This window comes from Numenius arquata, chromosome Z (assembly GCF_964106895.1).
Source record: "Numenius arquata chromosome Z, bNumArq3.hap1.1, whole genome shotgun sequence".
NCBI lineage: Eukaryota > Metazoa > Chordata > Aves > Charadriiformes > Scolopacidae > Numenius > Numenius arquata.
This window is the reverse complement of record NC_133616.1, coordinates 12,224,492-12,243,736: the sequence shown is the minus strand read 5'-3', so window position 1 is coordinate 12,243,736 and position 19,245 is coordinate 12,224,492. Positions and strand designations below refer to the sequence as shown.

Below are 19,245 nucleotides of genomic sequence, written 5' to 3'. Positions count from 1 at the left end.
TGCTGAGGCCAGTGTCACTCTGTGCCTCTTTCAGTGGTCCTTGGAGTGGATTTGGTTGGAGCCTCTCCTTTGCTTCGGTGACAGCCCTGGAGCTGTAGCAGGAGCATCCCCACGGCTCATCAATTCCCCGTTTTACCGGGGAGGTCAGGAGCTAATCGTGACCTTTTATTCCCTTGCTGAGAAGAGCAGCTGGTGCCCTCAAGTGGTAAATCGCAGAAGGAGAGCAGCTCCAGCCGTGCAAGCCCGGATTCGGGCTTCTGTCCTGGGGGGGATGCTGGGCTGGGGCTGTTGGACGGCTGCTGTGTTTTTGACACTTCTAACCATGCTGTTTCCCCCTTGCAGGAGAAGACGGTGTGGTGATCGTGGTGGGAAGGAGATATCGTTCCCAGTGGAGTGGGGACACTGACAGCAGGCATACCTGGACAGGCACATACGCCCCCCGCCGCTTCATCCACCGACCTTTCTGTGGGGCTGGCTGCAGCGTGTTCACATCAAACATCCTGCCTTGACTGTGCTTTTGGTCAGCTGGAGCCCCAAAAACGTCCACGTGAGATTAGATGGGGCTTGCTTTGGATCTGCATCCCCACTCCAGCACGGCCCCAGGGGCTGCAGGGGGCTGCGACGGGTGGCAGAGCTGAGGTCCAGGGAGCCGATCGAGGCCAGGACTGCTGCTGTGAGGGGATGCACAAGGACGGTGATGCCCATCACACAGGACAACGCGGGGGTCTTCCTCCCCCTCCTGTGCCAGTGGCTGCAGAACAGCCGTCGGGAGGGGGCCGAGGGGGCCGAGCAGCAGCTCTGCCGCTCAGCCGTCCAGAAGCTGAGCGAGTACATCCAGCTCAACTTCTCTGTGGACGAGAGCAAACTGCAGCCAGGGAGCTGCGGGACTTCGGATACGGAGATCTGCACCATGTACCTGGCCCAGGAGATGCGAAAAACTGAGGTTCTCGGGTTGAGCTTTGGGAACATCCCTGCTCTGGGGGACTATGGGGAAAAGCGTCGGGGCGGGAAGAAGAGGAAGGGGCATAAGGGGCCGGTGCTCGACGTCGGGTGCATCTGGGTGACAGACTTGAAGAAAAACAGCCCGGCCGGGAAGTGCGGGAGAGTGCGCCTGAAGGATGAGATCCTCTCTCTGAACGGTCAGCTGATGGTCGGCGTGGACGTCACCGGTGCCAGGTAAGGGTGCAGACGCAGCCTCTTGCAGCACTTGGTGCAGGTCGCAGTCAGTACCAATTTATGTGTAAGAGCAGAGGTTTTGACCTCTGTTTTCCAGCCCCTCAGGAGAGCTCTGCGTTCCTTCTTAAGGTCTGTAGGAAATAGATAAAAAAACAAATCAATAATTAGCCCACACTGGCTGTTCGCACACCCCCTGGAAAATTTTGAGGGGTCATTGTGTCAAAAAATAGTATGTCGTAAGCATCATAGCATCTCCACTAAAACAGGAGTCTTCCTGGGTTTGGATAAAACTCTTTTCTTAAGTAAAAATGAACACAAACTCATCAGTACTGGAAGATTTTTTTACAGGTGCATCTTATTTTTGTTGAATCATTTGAATTGAGGGCAGCTTTTCTGGCAGCTAAATGTTGTCTGAGACTTTTTCAAAGCAAGGCATTTTTGTGTTTTCCAGATTGGAACAACTTCATTTTAATAAATTCCCTTTGATTTTATTTCATTTGCTCTCTTTTGCTGCCTCCTCTCCCAGAAAACTTGAGACCTTCAGGAGTTCAAAACGGAAATGAAGGTTCTTGCAAGGATATAGATTATTCTCGCTTTTTTTATTTCAGCTGCTGCATGGTGCAAAATCAGTTATTGGCCCAGCTTTGCTCTTTGTGGGCCGGCAGACTTGCTCACATTTCCCTTTTTGAAGGCAAAGCCCTTTCTCTGCTAAAGATGTGGATGCAAATGTTCATTCATACCTGAGGCTGCAACGTACCAGAGGGCATGAAATCCTCCTCCTCTTGCCAAAGGGGGTTCACCTTGAGGATGGACAGTTTTGGAAACAAAATGCTAGTGAAGTGGCCTTTCTTTAAGAGGAAACTCTGTTGATCTGCAGCCTGGGTAATCCAGCACATTTTATGGGCCTTGGGAGTAATATGACGTTTTAGACCAGGTGAGAAAGTGCTCCAGCAACTGAGATTTTCAACAGGGGCAAATAACAAGTTTTAAGTGAAATAAGTGATATACTGAAAAAAAAAAAAAATGTTGACTCTTTACAGATTCATCCAGTGAGAATGTAACATTGATGGGAAGACTTATTGGTTATTTATCTGCTGCTTTAGTTTTCAGGCTTGCAAAGCTGCAACAGCCTCAGGGTGGTGGGGTACGCTTGCAAGTTACAGTCCTGCAAAGTGGACGGATTGGCCTTTGCTCCCAACAGGCAGCAAATGCGGCAGCGCTTTGGGGTGACCGTGGCTCCTCATCCTGCCGCGTGGCAGAATAAAAGCAGCGACTCCTCCATCTGTGGGTGCCGGGCAGGTGAACCTGGCTGTGGCTTTGCAGGTGTTGATAACAACCCTCTGTAAATTCAAGCCTGTAATTCAATGAGTGTACACATATTGGTACTGTGGAAGTCAGCGGCACCCCCAGATTTGACAGGTTATGTAGCGAAAAGCAGTTAGTTTGCTGTTTCCACTTTGCCAGATGTCACTGTACCTAAAATCCAAGAGAATTGCTTGCAGCGGCCAGTGATAATGTTATCTCATTATTAGTACAAAATGAAAGATGATACCCAATGGAATCCAAACTGTTTGGATATTTGTTCTTCTTATCCTATTCCTGACGGCTTCATTTTGGGGTTGTTCCTTTTGGAAAGTTCTGTTACTAGATCAGCAAGCTGTCATTGCTGCTAATGAGAATAAAGTGCTCCATTTTCTTTAGTTGAGATTTGGTTTTGGCGGTTATAAAGGCAGAGTTTTGGTGGTACCTGGCCAGTGGTCGTGTTGATAAGATCTCATTTTAGAGTATTCTACATCAAATTCAGGCCAAAATTTAGGACATCTCTTAGTCAAAACCTGGTTTATTTTCAGCATCCAAAGCATCCTTGCCTAACTTACTGTCAATTGCTGTTTGGCATTGATGGAGACCTTGGGGATGCTCTCAGTTTGGAGTGCATGATTTTGCCTCTCAGGGAGCTGTCTGGTGGCTCCAACCCCATGTTACCACCTTGTTCATCTGATGTGTGTCAGGATGCTTTGAGAGTCATTTGGTAGGTTTCGCTGTTGGGGTGCTCTGAAGAGATAATTCTGCATGGGTTTATAGTAGGCTGAAAGGCAACCTCGGTTTGCCTTTTGGGAAGCCTGCTTCGAAGAAGAAGCTTTCCTAGAATATTTTCATATTGCTGCTATGAGCAGAGCCCATTCCCCATGGTTCTTCAAGGTGTTGGGGCAGGCAGGCTAGCACACTGAATAGTAGTCCTGGCTCCATTTCTGTCTGCCTAATTATTCTCTCGCTGGGTGAGAAACTCTGCCAGGTTGATGTGAAGGGGTGTAAGTGCTGTGATTTGAAGTGTGATGTACTTTGTGTAGCCTATGCATGATCAGGGAAATTAAAATTCTGCCTGTAGCTTCTGTAGCACCACGCTGGACTGGGCAAGCAAGACCACTTTTCCTCACCAGCCAAGTGTTCCAGGGCAGCCCCACCTTGCCCGCTGAGCATGTTGCAGTCCACACTAATGTTTTAGGGAATCTCCTATTTATTTCCGTAACAGTGGTGAATTTGGCACGTACCTGGGGAGTCTGGACTCTGAGCAGAGGGTCTCACAACTCTGCCACTTTTCTGGGGGGTTGCCCACCCCTGCAGCAGGGTTGGCAAAAGCGTGCCCATGTACCCAGGCTTCGGGTCATCTTCGGCTCCATCCCACCATGCAGACCCTCCCTGCGCCAAGGGGCTAAGCCAATATGCTGGACAATGGGAGAGGAGAGGAAGGGGCATGCCGTCCCTTCTGCTGGTTGTCCTATGGATGTGGTCAGTCTCTAGAGGACGCAGACGCAGATGGCTGGAGCTATAACAGATGGGGCATCCCTGGACAGATTGGCTTAAATGGGGCAGCCCTGGATAGATCGTAGTCTTTCAGCACCTGCCTGGTGTAGGTCCTTGTGCCTAAAGGTCCTCAGGTCCCAGAGCAGTGACGGGGTGAGACACCACACAGAAGAAGAGCACACTGCTCCTCGGAGGAACCGGCTGTGGGTATCATTCATCTGTCCCTGCTAAGGAAGTTGAATCTGGTTTGACTTCTTTAAAGAAAATTTTTTTATTTAAATTCCATCTGATTGCCATCTAAACAGCAGAGACAGGTTGATTATTGATGAGCTTGTTTCTTTTTTCCCCCCTTCTTTTAATTTAGAGAAACATTATGCAGTAATATAATTGTCAACTCTCTTTGCTTAACAAGGTGTTATTACATTAGAGAGGAATGATGTAGGTGGTGGCATTTTTGGTGATGTTAGTGACTGAGGGAAAATTATTGCTCTCTTCAGAGTTAGCAAATTGTGTGTGTCTATCAAACACAATTGCAGGGAAATGAGCTTTATTGGAGTACTGAATAAAGGTTAGTCAAAACTCTGCATGTTTATTTATCTTCTGTCTATACAACTGTATCTCCAAAACACATGGGTTATGTTCCCCCAGACAACAACTTTCTATGTATTTTGGAACTACTCTCATTTTGGGCTATTACTCATTTACTGGAGGGAGGCCGTTAGTATTCCCGCAGATGACAGACGAATCCTTCATTTCTTGAGCATGACTGAATGGGGCTTCATTGAGCAAGTCCTGGGAGGATTGCAAAAGAATTATTTTGTCATGAATATTATTCAGTTTGAAATATTTGATTACGAATTTCATCAAGCATAGCTGCAGTGCTTGGACACAGCTACCATATACATCTAATCTTTAAAATCAGTGCTGAATAGATTTCCAAATTCAAACTGTTTTTGAAGAAAGCAGAGTAAAATACATTACAAGTGATGACAGTGTGGTATAAACAGGAGATATTACTATAATTTTGTCATTGAGGAAACCCAACCACTGCTTCAAAATTCCGTGCTCCTCATGTCCAAAAATGACCAAACATCGCCATGTGTGGGGAGAGAGTCAGAGAACTGGCTGGCTTCTTTTTAACCTGCAGCCTGGAGTAGCTTCAAAAAAATGAACTGAGAAGCACCCTGACAGCTATATCTTTGCACAGCATTTTCTTAGTCTCTCCTCTTCAGCCGGTGTCCTGGGGAAGTTGCTAGGACTCCTCCCCCGCACAAGATTCAGCATGCCGAATGTCAGGGAAATCAGTTTATTTTCAAAGATGCTGAGAAGGATGTTCAAAAATCAGGTGTGCAATGGAGAGCGAGCCTTTGCTGAAGGCAAAGCTTTGACCTTTCCTGAAGTTGGGGGTTTCCAGCAGAGCCAAGGTCTTTCCTGAGTGCTTGCTGCTACTGCGCGTCACTTCTACATGCTCCAGGGTATCTGGAAGCATGAAGGTAACGTCCTGGTCCTCCTAACAGGTCAATGCTATTAGCAGCTGCTTGATACGTGGACATCCTAAACATAGTCCTGCTTCTCTCTAAGTGCTAGCAGCTGATTACAGACCACAATACTGAACGTCTAAATAAATTACAGGTCTCAAAATGTGCAAAGCACTTTGTGATGCTTGCCTGCAGCAGTCAGTAACAGTCCTGGGCTCAGCTGGATGAAATCTTGAGTTTCTGTGTCAAAAGCAGTCCTTGCTGGTGCTGCAAAGGCAATTTGCAGTGTCTGTCTGTCTTCAGAGACAAATTCTGCCCTGAACAGTGGATGTCAGGAGAGTGCTCTTTTTCTTTGCCCCTTGTTGGGAGCTCTACATGCAAGGAGATGCAGAGCAGGACATCTGCTGAGGGGATGGGAATGAAAAACAGGGACCTTTGCTGCGTCTGAGTAGAGCTGCTCAAAAATCTGACTGTGATTTAAAAAAGCACATCTTTCAAGGCACTTTTTATTAAGCTCCCCCTTCCTCAGAAGTTTGAACCAAATTATTTTTTTTATCATAAACTTCTTTGCCCCTGCAATAGAAAGATTTTCTGGTTGGGAAGCAAATCTCTCCCTGGACGCAGTGACTCTTTGGTACCACAGTGCAGTGCCCGAGTTTTGCATTTGCTGTGGGTCACTGCTTCCTGCCACACTATGGTGGGACACTGCCACTGCAGGAGGCTGGTGGCTGTCCTCGCGGTGGCCGCTTTGTCCCTGTGCTGGTGGCCCCAGTTGTCTCTGGAGCATCTGCAGGATTCTGTAGCAGCGCGTTACTCAGCAGCGTGTCCAGGACGCTTCCGGGTGCTCCGACTGGTGTGTGGGGATGGGGAGCAAGGGCTGTGCTCCCTCTGCTCATCAGCTGGGGCCCTCAGTTTAACTTTTTGGTAACAAATCCATTCTCTAGTAGGGCCAGGCATTAGCGTATATGAATGCCTGCGTTATGGTGGGAAGGGGAGGTTTTCAGCGTGTTTCTCTGGAAGTGATTGTGGATTTACTTTCTGCTTGGCAGAGCAATCTCCTTTATACATCCTTTTCCTTAGGAAAGAAAATCACCCCCAAGAAACCTATGCCTGGTCATCACAGAAAACTTTGTCTCACCACACCCCCTCCTCCCGGGCATGTCAGGTTGTGTGGATTGATTGCTGTGTTTTACTGTGTTTCCTCACCTCCTTCCTAAAGCAAAAGTGCTGCCAACACAAAGTGCTGCTCAGTATAAGCAGCTGCTTTGCCTGGTGTTAGCAGGGCCTTCTCTTGGTTATGTTCGTAAGAAAATATTTTTGTTTTAATAGGAAAACAAATGGAAATGTGTCCTGGCCCTTTGCCCTTGGCCAAGGGGCAAACATTTCTGTGGGAGCTCCTTGTTAAAATATTAACAGCACTGACTACACACAGAAAAACAAGCACAGTGGTCCTGGAGACTGCAGCCTCCAAATACAATCTCAGGGAATAGATTTCTCATAACTGACCTCAAAAATACCCCCAACCTAACGTGGAGTTGCATTCGTTGCCTTTTTAATATCACATTACCAACATTCATGCTGCTAAGTGATGGATCAGGTCACAGAGGCTGAGACCTGGGGCTCATTATCAGGGACACGGATGGGAAGCGTGTGCTGACGTGCCCCCCCAAGCTGCCCGGCCCGCGAGTCCCCAGGATGGAAAATAAGGAGCACGTAGGGATCTTGGCTGAGGGTTTTCTCCCCGAGTTGAGCTGCTGTGAGCGGGGAGAGAGTGAATGTGTGCTCAGCCTGTGCAAAACGAGAGGAAGCCTATGGATGGATGACATTTTTCAGACACGGCGTAAGTCTCCCCGTGTTCCTAAAGCCGTGTACACTGTAGTGTGGAGCCCCCTCTGAAGCACAGCTGCTGTATTTTACACTGATAGTGAATATTAATTTCCTCCTTAAAATATAACTGGACTAAGAAACAAGGAGAGAGATGTTTTTCTTCCCTTCTTTTATGGAGTCAGGAAAGGTATGAGCAGACTTAGCCACACGTGTTGAGAAATAAATTGCTCTGAAGAAATGAGCTTTATCCCAAATCCTCTCTCAAGAGCCGAAGACTTAAGCAGAAGGTCACTAATCCCCAAACTCAGCAGAGATCATTTAGCTTGTTTGTCCTTTTTGCTTTATTAATCTGAGGGTGGGTTCACTCCGTTTCCCCTCGTGCCCTCTGGTTCCTGCCTTCCCTCTCAACCTCCCCATCCTGATCCCAGCCTCTGCAGCGTCAAAGCCCTTTCCCACATAGCGATGGTCGTTTGCAGCATCCTACCGCTACAACTGCCTCCTCAACTAGCTTTCCTCAACTTTGCATCTTATTGACCTTCTTGCTCAGCTCAGTTTGATCTAAAACCCACAAAAGATGATGGAAAAGCTCCCACTGATTTAAATGGCTCTTGTCCTGTAGGCATTTGCATGTTTGTCCCAAAATTTTGGGAGCTTCTTGCTGTCTTCCGCACACTTGCCACTGAAAAACTGGGCTGTCCTCTCTCGGTAGAAAAGCCTGATCCCCAGAGGGCATAGATGTATAATTAGGCAGCATCCCCAGGGTCATCTGCAGCAAACACTCCCCAGCCCTGGCTCTGCACACTTTCATTTCAGAGGGATTGCATCAGGCTTGAAAAGACTTGGACAGAGGTTGGTGGTGTTACCTTAGGAAGCGTGAAAGCTTCAGAGGTTATGGAGAAGGTTGACCTGAACATTTTTTGGGCGTGCTTTTGTTTTTTTCCGCTGAGCTATGAAACCTCTGCTTAGAAGGCTGTACTTTGTTGCCAGATGTATGGCTGCTCATCTCCATTTAATTTGGTGTTCCCACCACGCTGTAATTACAAGAGAACAAGCCCACGGTTTGGGAGGGAGCTCTGCCCTCCCCACTCACCTGCTGTGGGAATAAGCCCGGTTTGGTGAATCATTCTCCTGCCTCCTCATTTATCTCTGATGCCAAAGCGCCAGCAAGAGCCCCTTCTCCATCCTGAGTGGGATTTTCAGCCTCGCGCGCAGCAAGCGTCCCTTGCACTTAGGTCACCTGGAAGCACAGTCAGGATGCAGCAGAACTTAACTAATTGGCAAACTGCTGGAATGCAGAAAATAAGGTCACTTTTTTCCACTGGCCAGCCAAGGAGCAGGTGTGGCCTTCAGCCACAGCAGCAGTTATTTTCACAGCCTCTCCAGCAGTGCATTTGTTAGCACAGAGCAGTGTTTTAGCCATCAATAATTAAAAATAGAGATGCTCAAAAACACGAGTGAGGAACATTTTGTGCCCATTATTCTTGCTCTTTCTGTAATGCTTGTGCCCTTACACACCAATTTGCAATGTGCAGTCATTCACTGTGTCTCTTCTAATCTGTAAATGTGAATTTCTCTTCGTATTCTGGGAGTCCAAAGTTTTGCACAAAGCAGGCTGTGGGCCAAAGACTGATTTCCATGAGACGGGAGCACCAAGCTGCTGCAGGAGGAGGAGGCGACTGGAGCAAGGTTACTGGGTTGCAGCGAGATACATGGCAGGTTGTCCTTTCCCACCCCTACTGACTGATGTGCCATGAGTCCTGGAAAGGCACAGCTTCTCCAGTTTTCATTGAAGTGTTTTTTCCTCATAGCATTGGGCTAAGCGAGCAGCGTTGCCATTCTCAGAAGGGTTTCGGGGCTGCTGTGCAAGGAGACAATGATCATATCTTCTTGCCAAACTCATGTACCATTGGGTGTGATGGTTGCTGTCCTGGAAGATGCACTAGGACTGAGCCGTGACCCTCCAGAGCTAACAGCATTAACGGTGGCAGCAGCTTAAAACCCGCTTATCCCCTGTCACTGGGAATCAGGCCTGGCTTGGAAAGGACAGGCTTAGGGAGGGTTGAAAACTGATGAACAGGAGACAGTTCCACAAGTAGAGGCTGTGCTCGACATCAGCCTCAGAGAGACAGCTTGTCAGCATGAACCTGCCATTTACAGACATAAGTGAGAGGATAAATATAAGAAACGTAGGTGTGATCAGCAGAGAGGCAGGTATATGACTCCAGAGACAGCTGCTGTGGTGAATGGCTTTGGGGATGGGCTTTTTTTCCCTGTGGAAAACTCATTGCTTTTCTTATCTGATGTGACACTTGCCTCCAGCTCCGAGCAGTATCACATGCTCCTTGAAACTTATTTCTCTGTCTCCTTTCTATCAGATGTAGGCTAAGATGGGGAGGGCGTACGTATCAATCGCAGGCTCTGCAGCATCACTCCCCATTCTTGCTGCTTTCTCTGGATGAAATGTGTGACACTCAGCAAGATCATCTGGGCTTCCAAAGGGAAACACTTTTAACAGATCAGTACCAGTAAAAAGCTAAGTTGGCAGGCACTGCCAGAAGGTTTGGGGCAGCTCTGGAGGACTTGTCCTACCGAGACAGGATAAGAGTAAGGGAAATGTGATGATTAGCAGCAAACTTCACCCTAGAGCATCCAAGACTCAGGAAGCCCAGCCAGACTGAAGGCTCTTTAACAAGACTGCAAGAAACTAAGGGTAGATGGAAAAGGAATTCAAGCTTTTTCAAAATGCAACAGAACTGTTGAAATGTGACTGAAGATTATCGTTTCTGCTGATGCCTAAGACTCTTTTCTATTGTTTAGAAAGGTGGCAAGCTCTGTTTTTTCCCTTCTCCATAGTAGGTATTATAAATAACTGGATGATCTTCTAAAAAATACCTGGCAAAAGAGATATTTTTTTAGCAAAATAGGGCAATTGCTTTGAGTGTTTTCATAATCTGTTACTTGATCATTGGAATGGGTTCAGGCTAGCAGAGTAACTATTGAATGAAACAAAAGCCAGTGGTGTCTTCCATCTCATCCTCATACACGCTGACCAGTGGCTCTTTGTGCCATCATAACTGAAGAATTATTAAGTGCTTGCTGATTTTTCATAGCCTGAGCTATTTTTGTTCTGGTAGTGAAAAGAAAAACACGGACATGTGGTAACCAGTGAACTTTCTGGTACCATCTATCTGAACAGGGAGCCCAGATGAGGAAAATGGGCTAGAGGTTGGGGAATTGCTTCTTGGAAACTCACAGGTGGTAAATGGAGCCAAACTGGTGTGTGACATTCTCACTGAAAATGGTTTCCAGCAAACACACTAATTGTTCTGCTGAAAACGGCATTTCACATTTTCATCTGTAGAAAAGTTCTACTAAAGCACAGATTTTTCTTGGTTTCCTCTAGAGGGCAATGTCATATAAATATTTTAAACAATTTTTGGGTTATGTCAACCGGGAGTTTAGCCTGCTTTACCTAAGAATTCATAAGACAGCAGTGAAAAGTATTTCTTTACATGCTTTTTAGGATGTATATATACTTAATATAATTACTCTAATTGTTCCTTGGGCTTGTTCAGTGCAGTAGCTAATCTCTTTAAGGAGCACAGAAATATGTTGTGCGTTTTGGGCAGATTTGTCTATGCCAGGCATGCGGAGAGGGAACTGCTCATGAAGACCTGACTCTCTCTTATACCTGTTCAGCTTCAAGGCCTTTCAGCAGCTACTCCTTATTTAAACTATTGTAAAAGAGATTATAATCCAGTTCTCTGAGAATGAAGTTACCAGTTGCTGTAGTTTATGTTGGTAGGTGTTGGTGTAGAGGATAAACCTACATACCAAGTCTAAGTGGTCCATAGGACCTAGGAAACAGAAGGGCTTTGTGTTACTACTTATTTCCCTAAGAATTTAGGTATTCCCAAATTTATTAACTGTATTGCTTGTTTGATGGATACTGGTAACAGCACAATTTTCAAATGAATTCTTCACATAAACAGCTGCTAAAATGAGTATGAATCAAAGGTGGCCACTCTGGACCTTAATAATTGAAGTTAAGGGATATTGTCTCCTATTTTTAGTCACTGTAGTGTAAAAAATGGCAAATATGGATAAAAGCTATTTTGTTTTCCTTAAAGCTCAGATGTATAATTTGAAACACGCTTACATGGGCACAAACTTCTTTTTTGCAGTCTCTGTCGTTATCTTCCTCCCTTCCCCCAAACCTACAGTACTAAAAGGGAAATTTGCTCTTGACTTCCCAACATGAAAATGGCTTTAGGGAAATCCTTTTAGAATTAGTCTCTTTTCCCCTCCTGATGGTGACTAGTCCTCTGGAGCATCACCATAATGGCCTTATTGGATTAACTTGCAAATCCCATATGTTTACTGAATTTGTGGGTTAACATTCTTTGTAAAATATCACTTCCAAAAAAGTAATGGGCAATCTGTAGTTGCCAAGTTCTCTAAATGAATAAACCTGTTTGTTTGTTTTTCCCCAAACAGGAAAAGCAATTAATTCAAGTGAACCCTTATTCCCAAAAGCGTTCTGTTTGAAAACAAGGGCCTGTGAATAAAAAGAGCAATGGTTGCATTGGCTTTAAAGCCAGCAGGCATTAGGTAGCAAACCAGGATTTGCCCTCTACTTTTGAGTAATAGGAGCTCTAAGAAAAATCTTAGAACATAGCTCTTCTGTAGCCTTTGCAAGTTAAATAGGTGATAACTGCTTTTTAATTACTGTTGCTGGCAAGGCAGGACTTTCTCTTAAACCATGTCTTAAAAGAAATATGATAAGGAGTTTGTAAAGTTTTTAAGTTGCTGGGAAATTATTTTAGAGACACTAGTGGCAAGTAAATATTCTTAGTTTCATTTCTTATGCTGCATGGATCTCATTAATAGCTTCATGTTTGAACCATATCTTCATCACCACCTTGGTTTAGGGCTCATGTTTGGATCTTGCTGGCTCCAAGGTATCTGACAGCTTATAAATGCTTGATCACGGGGGATTATTCTTTGCCTTCAGCTGGAAGGAGTTGTATTTGGGGCTGTAGGTACGTGGGGAGGTCGATTCACCCTGAGCTGGGATCTCCATACATGGGTAGCCCTGGGAATGTCACACTTGCACGGTGGCAGGTACTGAAGGAACCACCAAGGGTTCATGGCTTCATCTCCTGCTGCTCACTGTCTCTGCCCTCCTTGTTGGCCAGTGGTCTGAAGCGAAGCTTTCTTGCTCAGAACAAAACTGTGCCTGAGGTCTCTGACAACACCACAACACTGTGGCCTTTGGTGGAATCGCTTCTCCTTTGCCTCCGTGGAAATGGGGAAACTTCCAAATTTCCTCCCACCACTCTGTATCTGACCCAGCAATACACAAAATTGTCTCCTCTCTGATCTGCTTTTCAATCACTGCCTGAATCTGGAAAGTAAGCGGTATGTACAGCAGAGCAGAAAATTATTTAGTAAACTAGCCAATTTCATCAGGATGAACTATGTGGTTAAAATAAATCGGATTTCAATAATTCACCAGTTATGCTGTGGAGAAAGATATAATAATAGTTAAAAAAAGTGTACCAGTGCCAAATGGATCAGAAGTTAATGGCTGATGTGTGGAATTCAAAGTCAACCAGGGTTTACTGCAGGGCTCTGCCTTTAAATGGACTCTGTTTTAAATAGCCTATGAGAAAGACAGAATCTCAGCGCTTTATTAGAATTATTTTGTGACTCAAATGCTTTCTCTGGTGACCCAAGAATCAAATTATAAACTGTGGAAATGAGTTTAAGGGGCATCATCATTAAAAAAAATAATCATGCAAGTTAGAAGAGAAGTAAACATCTGTCTTGAGAGAGGAGGATTTTGGAAAAGCTTGAAAACGAGGTAAAAGACAAGAGGGTAGAAAAATTTTAGGATGGAAAAAGAACTTAGAAATTCATTAATTCTGCTGGCTGAATAATAATCAGAAGTGTTTTGTCTAATATGTAATTAAATTAGATATCATTATCTGTTAAAACAGTTCAGCCAGCTCTAATAACCACGGAAACCTATCCTGAGTCCAGGTGTCAGCTCCCATACTCCCTGAGGTTTTCACAGCCTGGAGGATATTCTCTCATTTAATGATAGTATCCATAATAGCATTAAAGAGTATGAGGAGGCATATTCTCACTTTCTATATAATCTTCAACATGCACAGCAGCGCACTTGGGACCCACTGGCCGTGCCCTGCATTAGAGGAGTCATGCATGACTTGGGGAAGCCAAGTCAAGATCTCCTTTAGATTAAAAAATGTCATGCTCCTTGCTGCATGCGGAATCATAAGCTGGTGTAAGGATCCAGCACGAACCCAATATAAAGCACTAGTTTAAGTTCCATGTAAAGTTTTGCCTTCTTAATATATTAGCGGCTTTTGTGACTTGCTTGAAGTTCGTGTTGCTTTCTGGAGCGAGCCCGGGCTGGTTGCCTGCTTCACCTTCCATGTCTCTTCTGCATGCTTCTCTTTTAAACCATTTACCGGTTAAGTTATGTTTGCATAAACTGTATATGACTTGGAGCTATGTATCTGACTCCTGTCAGGGTCTTACAGCCTAATGGATAGCACGTGTGGACTTAAGAAGTGTTGGGTCCCGGTCAAGCCTTTTCCCCCCGCCGCGAACAAGTCACGGCACCGGGGACGGGGAGGTGATGACAGCAGCTCGCTTTCTGCAGGTGCTTGAGATCTCCAGGGGAAAAGCACTTTATTAAATGTGGGGTTTTACTGCAAAGCATTTCTTTCCAGGTACCTGCCTGTCTGTTGGAGGGTTGTAAAGTCAGAGCAGCTTCATCAGGGCTAAAATTCTTTGAAATACCTCTTTCTGCAGAAGTATATTTGAGCAGTACAAATAAGCCTTAGTTTATGAGATACCTGCCTGGTTATGAATTTAGCCACCATCCAGTCTTCCCAAGTGTCTCCAAGAGGCGTCAGTGCAAACACGTGAGACTTATTTACCTGTAGGGTTTTGCTAGAACAATGACAGAATGGAAAAACTGAATTCTGTTTTTCCGAGGCCTTGAAGCCAAAACACTGTCCTTTTCTGCGCCTAGTGCAGACTTTTAGAGAAAAAAAAAACAACACTGAACCTTGTTTTTGTCGTGGTGCTCCAGCCAATATGCAGCTGAAGTTTGATTTCCAGATACGGTATTTGAGGTTTGTTGTGAAGTGAGAAGGTCCAAAGCCAAGCCTGCTGGAGCTGCCAGTACTCTAGTTGGAGCGATGGCTCCAGTTTATAAAACTTTGCATATTATACCCTCACCGGGTTATCTTTCAGAGCTGAAAGAACAAAAGTCTAGCAGGGCACCTCTGGATGTGGGATGTGTGTTTATTGAGGAAAAAGGAGCCACTTTGGGTCTTTCTTGGGGAGAATGTGTTGAAATAGTTTCCTGTTCGATGCAGCTCTTATTTGGTGAGAACTTCCTTGCAAGTATAAACAGGCTCCTCGGGAAGCAACTGAGCTGAGGAGGAACCAGTATCAGTGTCAAAATAAGCATGCAAGAAAAAATAAAATAGGATTAAATATAACCATGTAATTAATCTCATGGCTGCATGGCCACTTAGTGGGAACAGTCTGGTAATGCTGGGAGCATCTCCCTGCTCCAGCCCCCGAACATAATCCTTTCTCATGGCCACCTCACACACATCCCCCTTGTATTATGGTCCCTTGTTTGCCAGTCAGGGAGCCTGTGGGAGATGTTCAGAGGTGGTGTGGGAGTTTCAGGTGCGCACACAAGGAGGAGGTTTATGCTGCCGATCATGTTGTCCAGGAACTTCGGTTTCTGGTGTTCCCCAGATCCTCTTCTGAAGACTAACTTTGTGCAGGGAATGGGACAAAAAAAGTGAACGTGAGGGGAGGAGGAGGATTTCCCTCTTGGTCACATTTTGCTGCCTGCTCTTTCGGCACCATTCATCAAAGTAGCCTGAAAATTGTGTCCTGGAGAAATAGCTTGATTGAATATTTAAATTTTAAACTTACCGTCGCTCTTATTTTTCCCCAGGTCAGCTACATATTGGGACTTTTAACCTTTAGATTGTGCCAATTGATCAAAATGCTCCTGTGAAGTTACTGAGACCTCTTTTTTTTTTTTTCTTTCAATTATGTCAAAATCTGCTCCTGGCTTGGGAGGAAGGTATGGGACCTTACCAAATGAAAGCTGAAACCACAGAAGAGCATTTGTTGTTCTTAATACCCCTTCTCTTTGGGTGCAATCAAAAAGCAAATTATTTTTCACCCCTTATAAAATGTTTGGTGTTTTTTTTTTTTTTTTCCCATTTTACATAAACATTGTTGGGTAAGGGAATGAATCCCAAATATTAGGGGATGCAGGAATGGCTCCTGATTTCCATATATGTAAGCATTATGCCAGGGTGACTTGATTAACTGGAGAGGGGACTCATGGTTTATGACCATGTAAAAACAGAACTGGACCTGCAAGATGTGTTTTCAAGTATGGTCAGCTGCCACAGATTGGTCCATAAGAAAACATCACAGCTCCAAAAAACTAACACAATGCTAAGGACCAGTCATAAATCTCTGATCCAACAAGATGCAGGGATATCCTAGTGAAAAATCCAAAACGGATCAGAAATCCAAGAAAGATCCTGCCCATGGAGCCCATAAGCACGATGCCTGAGATCTGCAATCAGGGCCAGATGCTACCGATAGATGTTGTGGAGCCTGTAACAAAAAGACACTGGACCCGTCCAGCCCAAGCGAGAAGCCTTGCAGATTAAATTTGTATTAGTTGGAGCCTGTAGATTGCTTTAGCAAGCAAAATTGAGCCTGGGTGTTAAGATGATCTGGATCAAGAAATCCAAATTAGGTTTCCTCCTTAAAGAGAAACGAGCACGTTTTGGCATTGCTTTTCGTAACGGCTTTAGAAAGAAAATATTTGGAAACAGATGCAGTATGTTCCTGTATATTAAATCCAGTCTGTGAAATAAAACTACTCTCTCTGACTGCTCAGAACAGTCAGAAGACTCCTGGAACAAAATCCTCACTAAATCTCATGTATGTTTTAAGGGAGACTCTTGAAACATTAATAAGTGGCGAGCGGGTGGCACGTTCTGACACGCGCTGGGAAGTACGCGCAGATGAAACGCAGGATGGTTGGTGATGTTTAAAAAGCAAACAAGATCTGGGCTTCCACTTTGAATATCGTAAGGTAGGTAGCACAGCGTATTGCATTAATGGAGGCTATTCTAGCATAAAATGAAAGCCACATTTGGAACAATCTCTGCAGCCCTGGTTTAGGACACTGGGGAGAGTAATATAAAATAACTCCAGGGCGGAGCACAGGCTGCCGGAGGGGGCAGCCTCTGCTGTAACCTACATTATTTTTGTAGTTAAAGAGAAGGTGAAAATGTTGCTTTGATAGGAAATCCTAGTGAGCAGGCACATAAGGGCAGTGCGTTTGCCAGGGGGCAGTTAACCCCTGAACAGAGAGCTTGTGTAGCCCTATCCGCTCGGAAAGTCCGCCCCAGTGGGGTGCTGGCAGTGCAAGCAGTGCCCGAGCATCCCGCTGGCTGTTTGCAGAGGGGTACAACGCTCCATTCCCTTGGCTGCTCTGAAAAGGCACCATGCCAGAGCTTGCCTTCCTCCCCACGGAGGTGTGTTTAAGTGTCGCTGTGCTCCTGGCAGCCTTCACCGGCAGAGGGGCTGGCCTTGCTTCTCTGTCCCAGCCTCATCGTGCTGGGAGCCCTCACCAGCCTTCCTCTCCTCTGTCCCTTCCCCCTCTCGTCTTTGCCTTATCCCCCTCGTGCTTTTTCTGGGATGTGTGCTCATGTCCCATTCCATGTCACGCCTAAATCATCTCCAATACTGCTAGCAGGGAAAGACAGGGAGAGCACCCGGAGGCAACATCCTGGAGCTGATTGCCATCAACCTCCTGATAGTGTAGTTGATCTTTTGGCCAAATTAACCTTCTCCAGAAGATTTGGAAATCCCAGAATGGGGCATGGGCGGTATCACAGAATCACAGAATTGTAAGGGTTGGAAGGGACCTTTGGAGATCATCTAGTCCAACCCCTCTGCCAAAGCAGAGTCACCTAGAGCAGGCCGGACAGGAATGCATCCAGGTGTTTCTGAATACCTCCGGAGAAGGAGACTCCACAACCTCTCTGGGCAGCCTGTTCCAGTGCTCTGTTACCCTAAAAGTAAAGAACCTTTTCCTCACGTTGAGATGGAATTTCCCATGTTCCAGCTTGTGTCCATTGCCTCTTGTCCTGTGATCGGGCACCACTGAGAAGAGTTTGACCCCATCCTCTTGACACCCCACCCTTTATATATCTATGAGAATTGATAAGATCCCCTCTCTGTCTTCTCTTCTTCAGGCTAAACAGACCCAGGTCTCTCAGCCTGTCCTTGTAAGAGAAGTGTTCCAGTCTCTTGATCATCTTTGTAGCCCTTTGCTGTACCCTCTCCAGTAGTTCCCTGTCCTTCTTGAGCTGTGAGGCCCAGAACTGGACACAGTGCTCCAGATGTGGCCTCACCAGGGCAGCGTAGAGGGGCAAGGATGATCTCCCTCGACCTGCTGGCCATACTCTTTTGCATGCACCCCAGGAGACCATCGGCCTTCTTGGCCACAAGGGCACATTGCTGGCTCATGGTCAACTTGCTGTCCACCAGGACTCCCAGGTGCAGAGTCCAGAGAGGTGCATAGCGGGTGCAGAGCCCTCCCCACCTGCAGCAGAGCCTTGCTATCTCTAGCTAGAGGCTGGCGGGTCTTAAGTACATTTTTGTCCCCTATCTGTTGACCCTTTAGGTTTCTAATGAGATGTACATCGCGTTCTGTGTGTGCAGAGTCTTGCGGCTGGAAGATTCAGATCGCCGTTCCCGTGCAAAGGAAACAAACCCCGTCGATGGCTGCGTTCCCCGAGGCTGCTGAGCACCCTGTGCAATATTTTACACTCAGCAGAGCTCAGCGGAGCTAAAAATAGTTCTTGTTGTCAAAATATTTCTTGGTAGTAAAAAAGTCCTGAGGATACTTTGTGAAATGGTAACCTTTGGACCAAACAGGGTAAGGAAAATTCAGAACATAGTCTTCAACACTGAAAAAAAAAAAAAAAGAAAAAGAAAAAAGTTTGTCTTAATTGTGCAATACGGGAGAAAGGTTAAGAGCAGAGAAAACTGGCATCACCTTGGGGAGGGAAAGAATGGAATTTAAATAGAGATCTAAGGGTGAGTACATAATGTAAGATATTATATCTTTGTGAAGTATTTTTCCCTTGGTGCCTGAAAGATTACCTGGGAGAAAATGTCTGGCTCTGTGTAGTGGATGGAGGTCTTGATGGGAGTCTTTGAATTCAAAGCAGGATAAAACCTGGCCTTTCACTTTTTTTGTGTTTTTAAAGAGTGATGTAAATTCTAAATGTGGCCCCCAAGTTATAATTTCTAAAACCAAGCTTAGGTAAGTGTTTCCACCCTGGGAAAAAAAATGGAAAACTTAGTGATAACAAATTGTTTTGAGCAAATGCATGTTCCTGTGTAGAGTCTCAAACCTGGTCCATACACTGTAAAGAAGTGAACGTATTAAGTGAACAGAAATTAAACGGAGGACATCTCTAGAAGGTCCCTTCCAACTCCAACAATTCTGTGATTCCGTGACATTACCAAGAGAAAGGCAACAGTAAATAAGGATTGAGATGTGAAAGACAGCTTGATGATTTTTTCATTTTAATAACTGTAGCTGGTGTTAAATGTAGCAGATAAGGCAAATTGCTTTAAGACCATGTGTTTTCTAGGTTATTGCTTTCTGTTTTATTTCAGCAGACTAGTACATTTCCTTATATCTGTTTTCTGCTCTCCAATCTTGAGTTACTGCTTTGTATTTTGATGTTAAATACAGTATACTTAATGCCATGTAAATCCCCACTGTTGGGTACTAATTGATATTGTATTATTCTGGTAATACCTGAATTAGAGAACTACTGGGTGAGAAGGCTTT

The 19,245-nt window shown here is 45.3% G+C and overlaps 1 protein-coding gene across 1 annotated transcript in view; it reads left to right on the top strand.

The window, feature by feature from the left end:
* Positions 1-697: 697 nt before the first annotated feature.
* The window catches only part of PDZD2 (PDZ domain containing 2), a 143,355-nt gene continuing 124,807 nt past the window's right edge, over positions 698-19,245 (top strand). The window contains exon 1 of the mRNA XM_074166507.1: positions 698-1,176. Coding sequence (XP_074022608.1) covers positions 698-1,176 — 479 coding nt within the window. The remainder of the gene's footprint in view (positions 1,177-19,245) is intronic.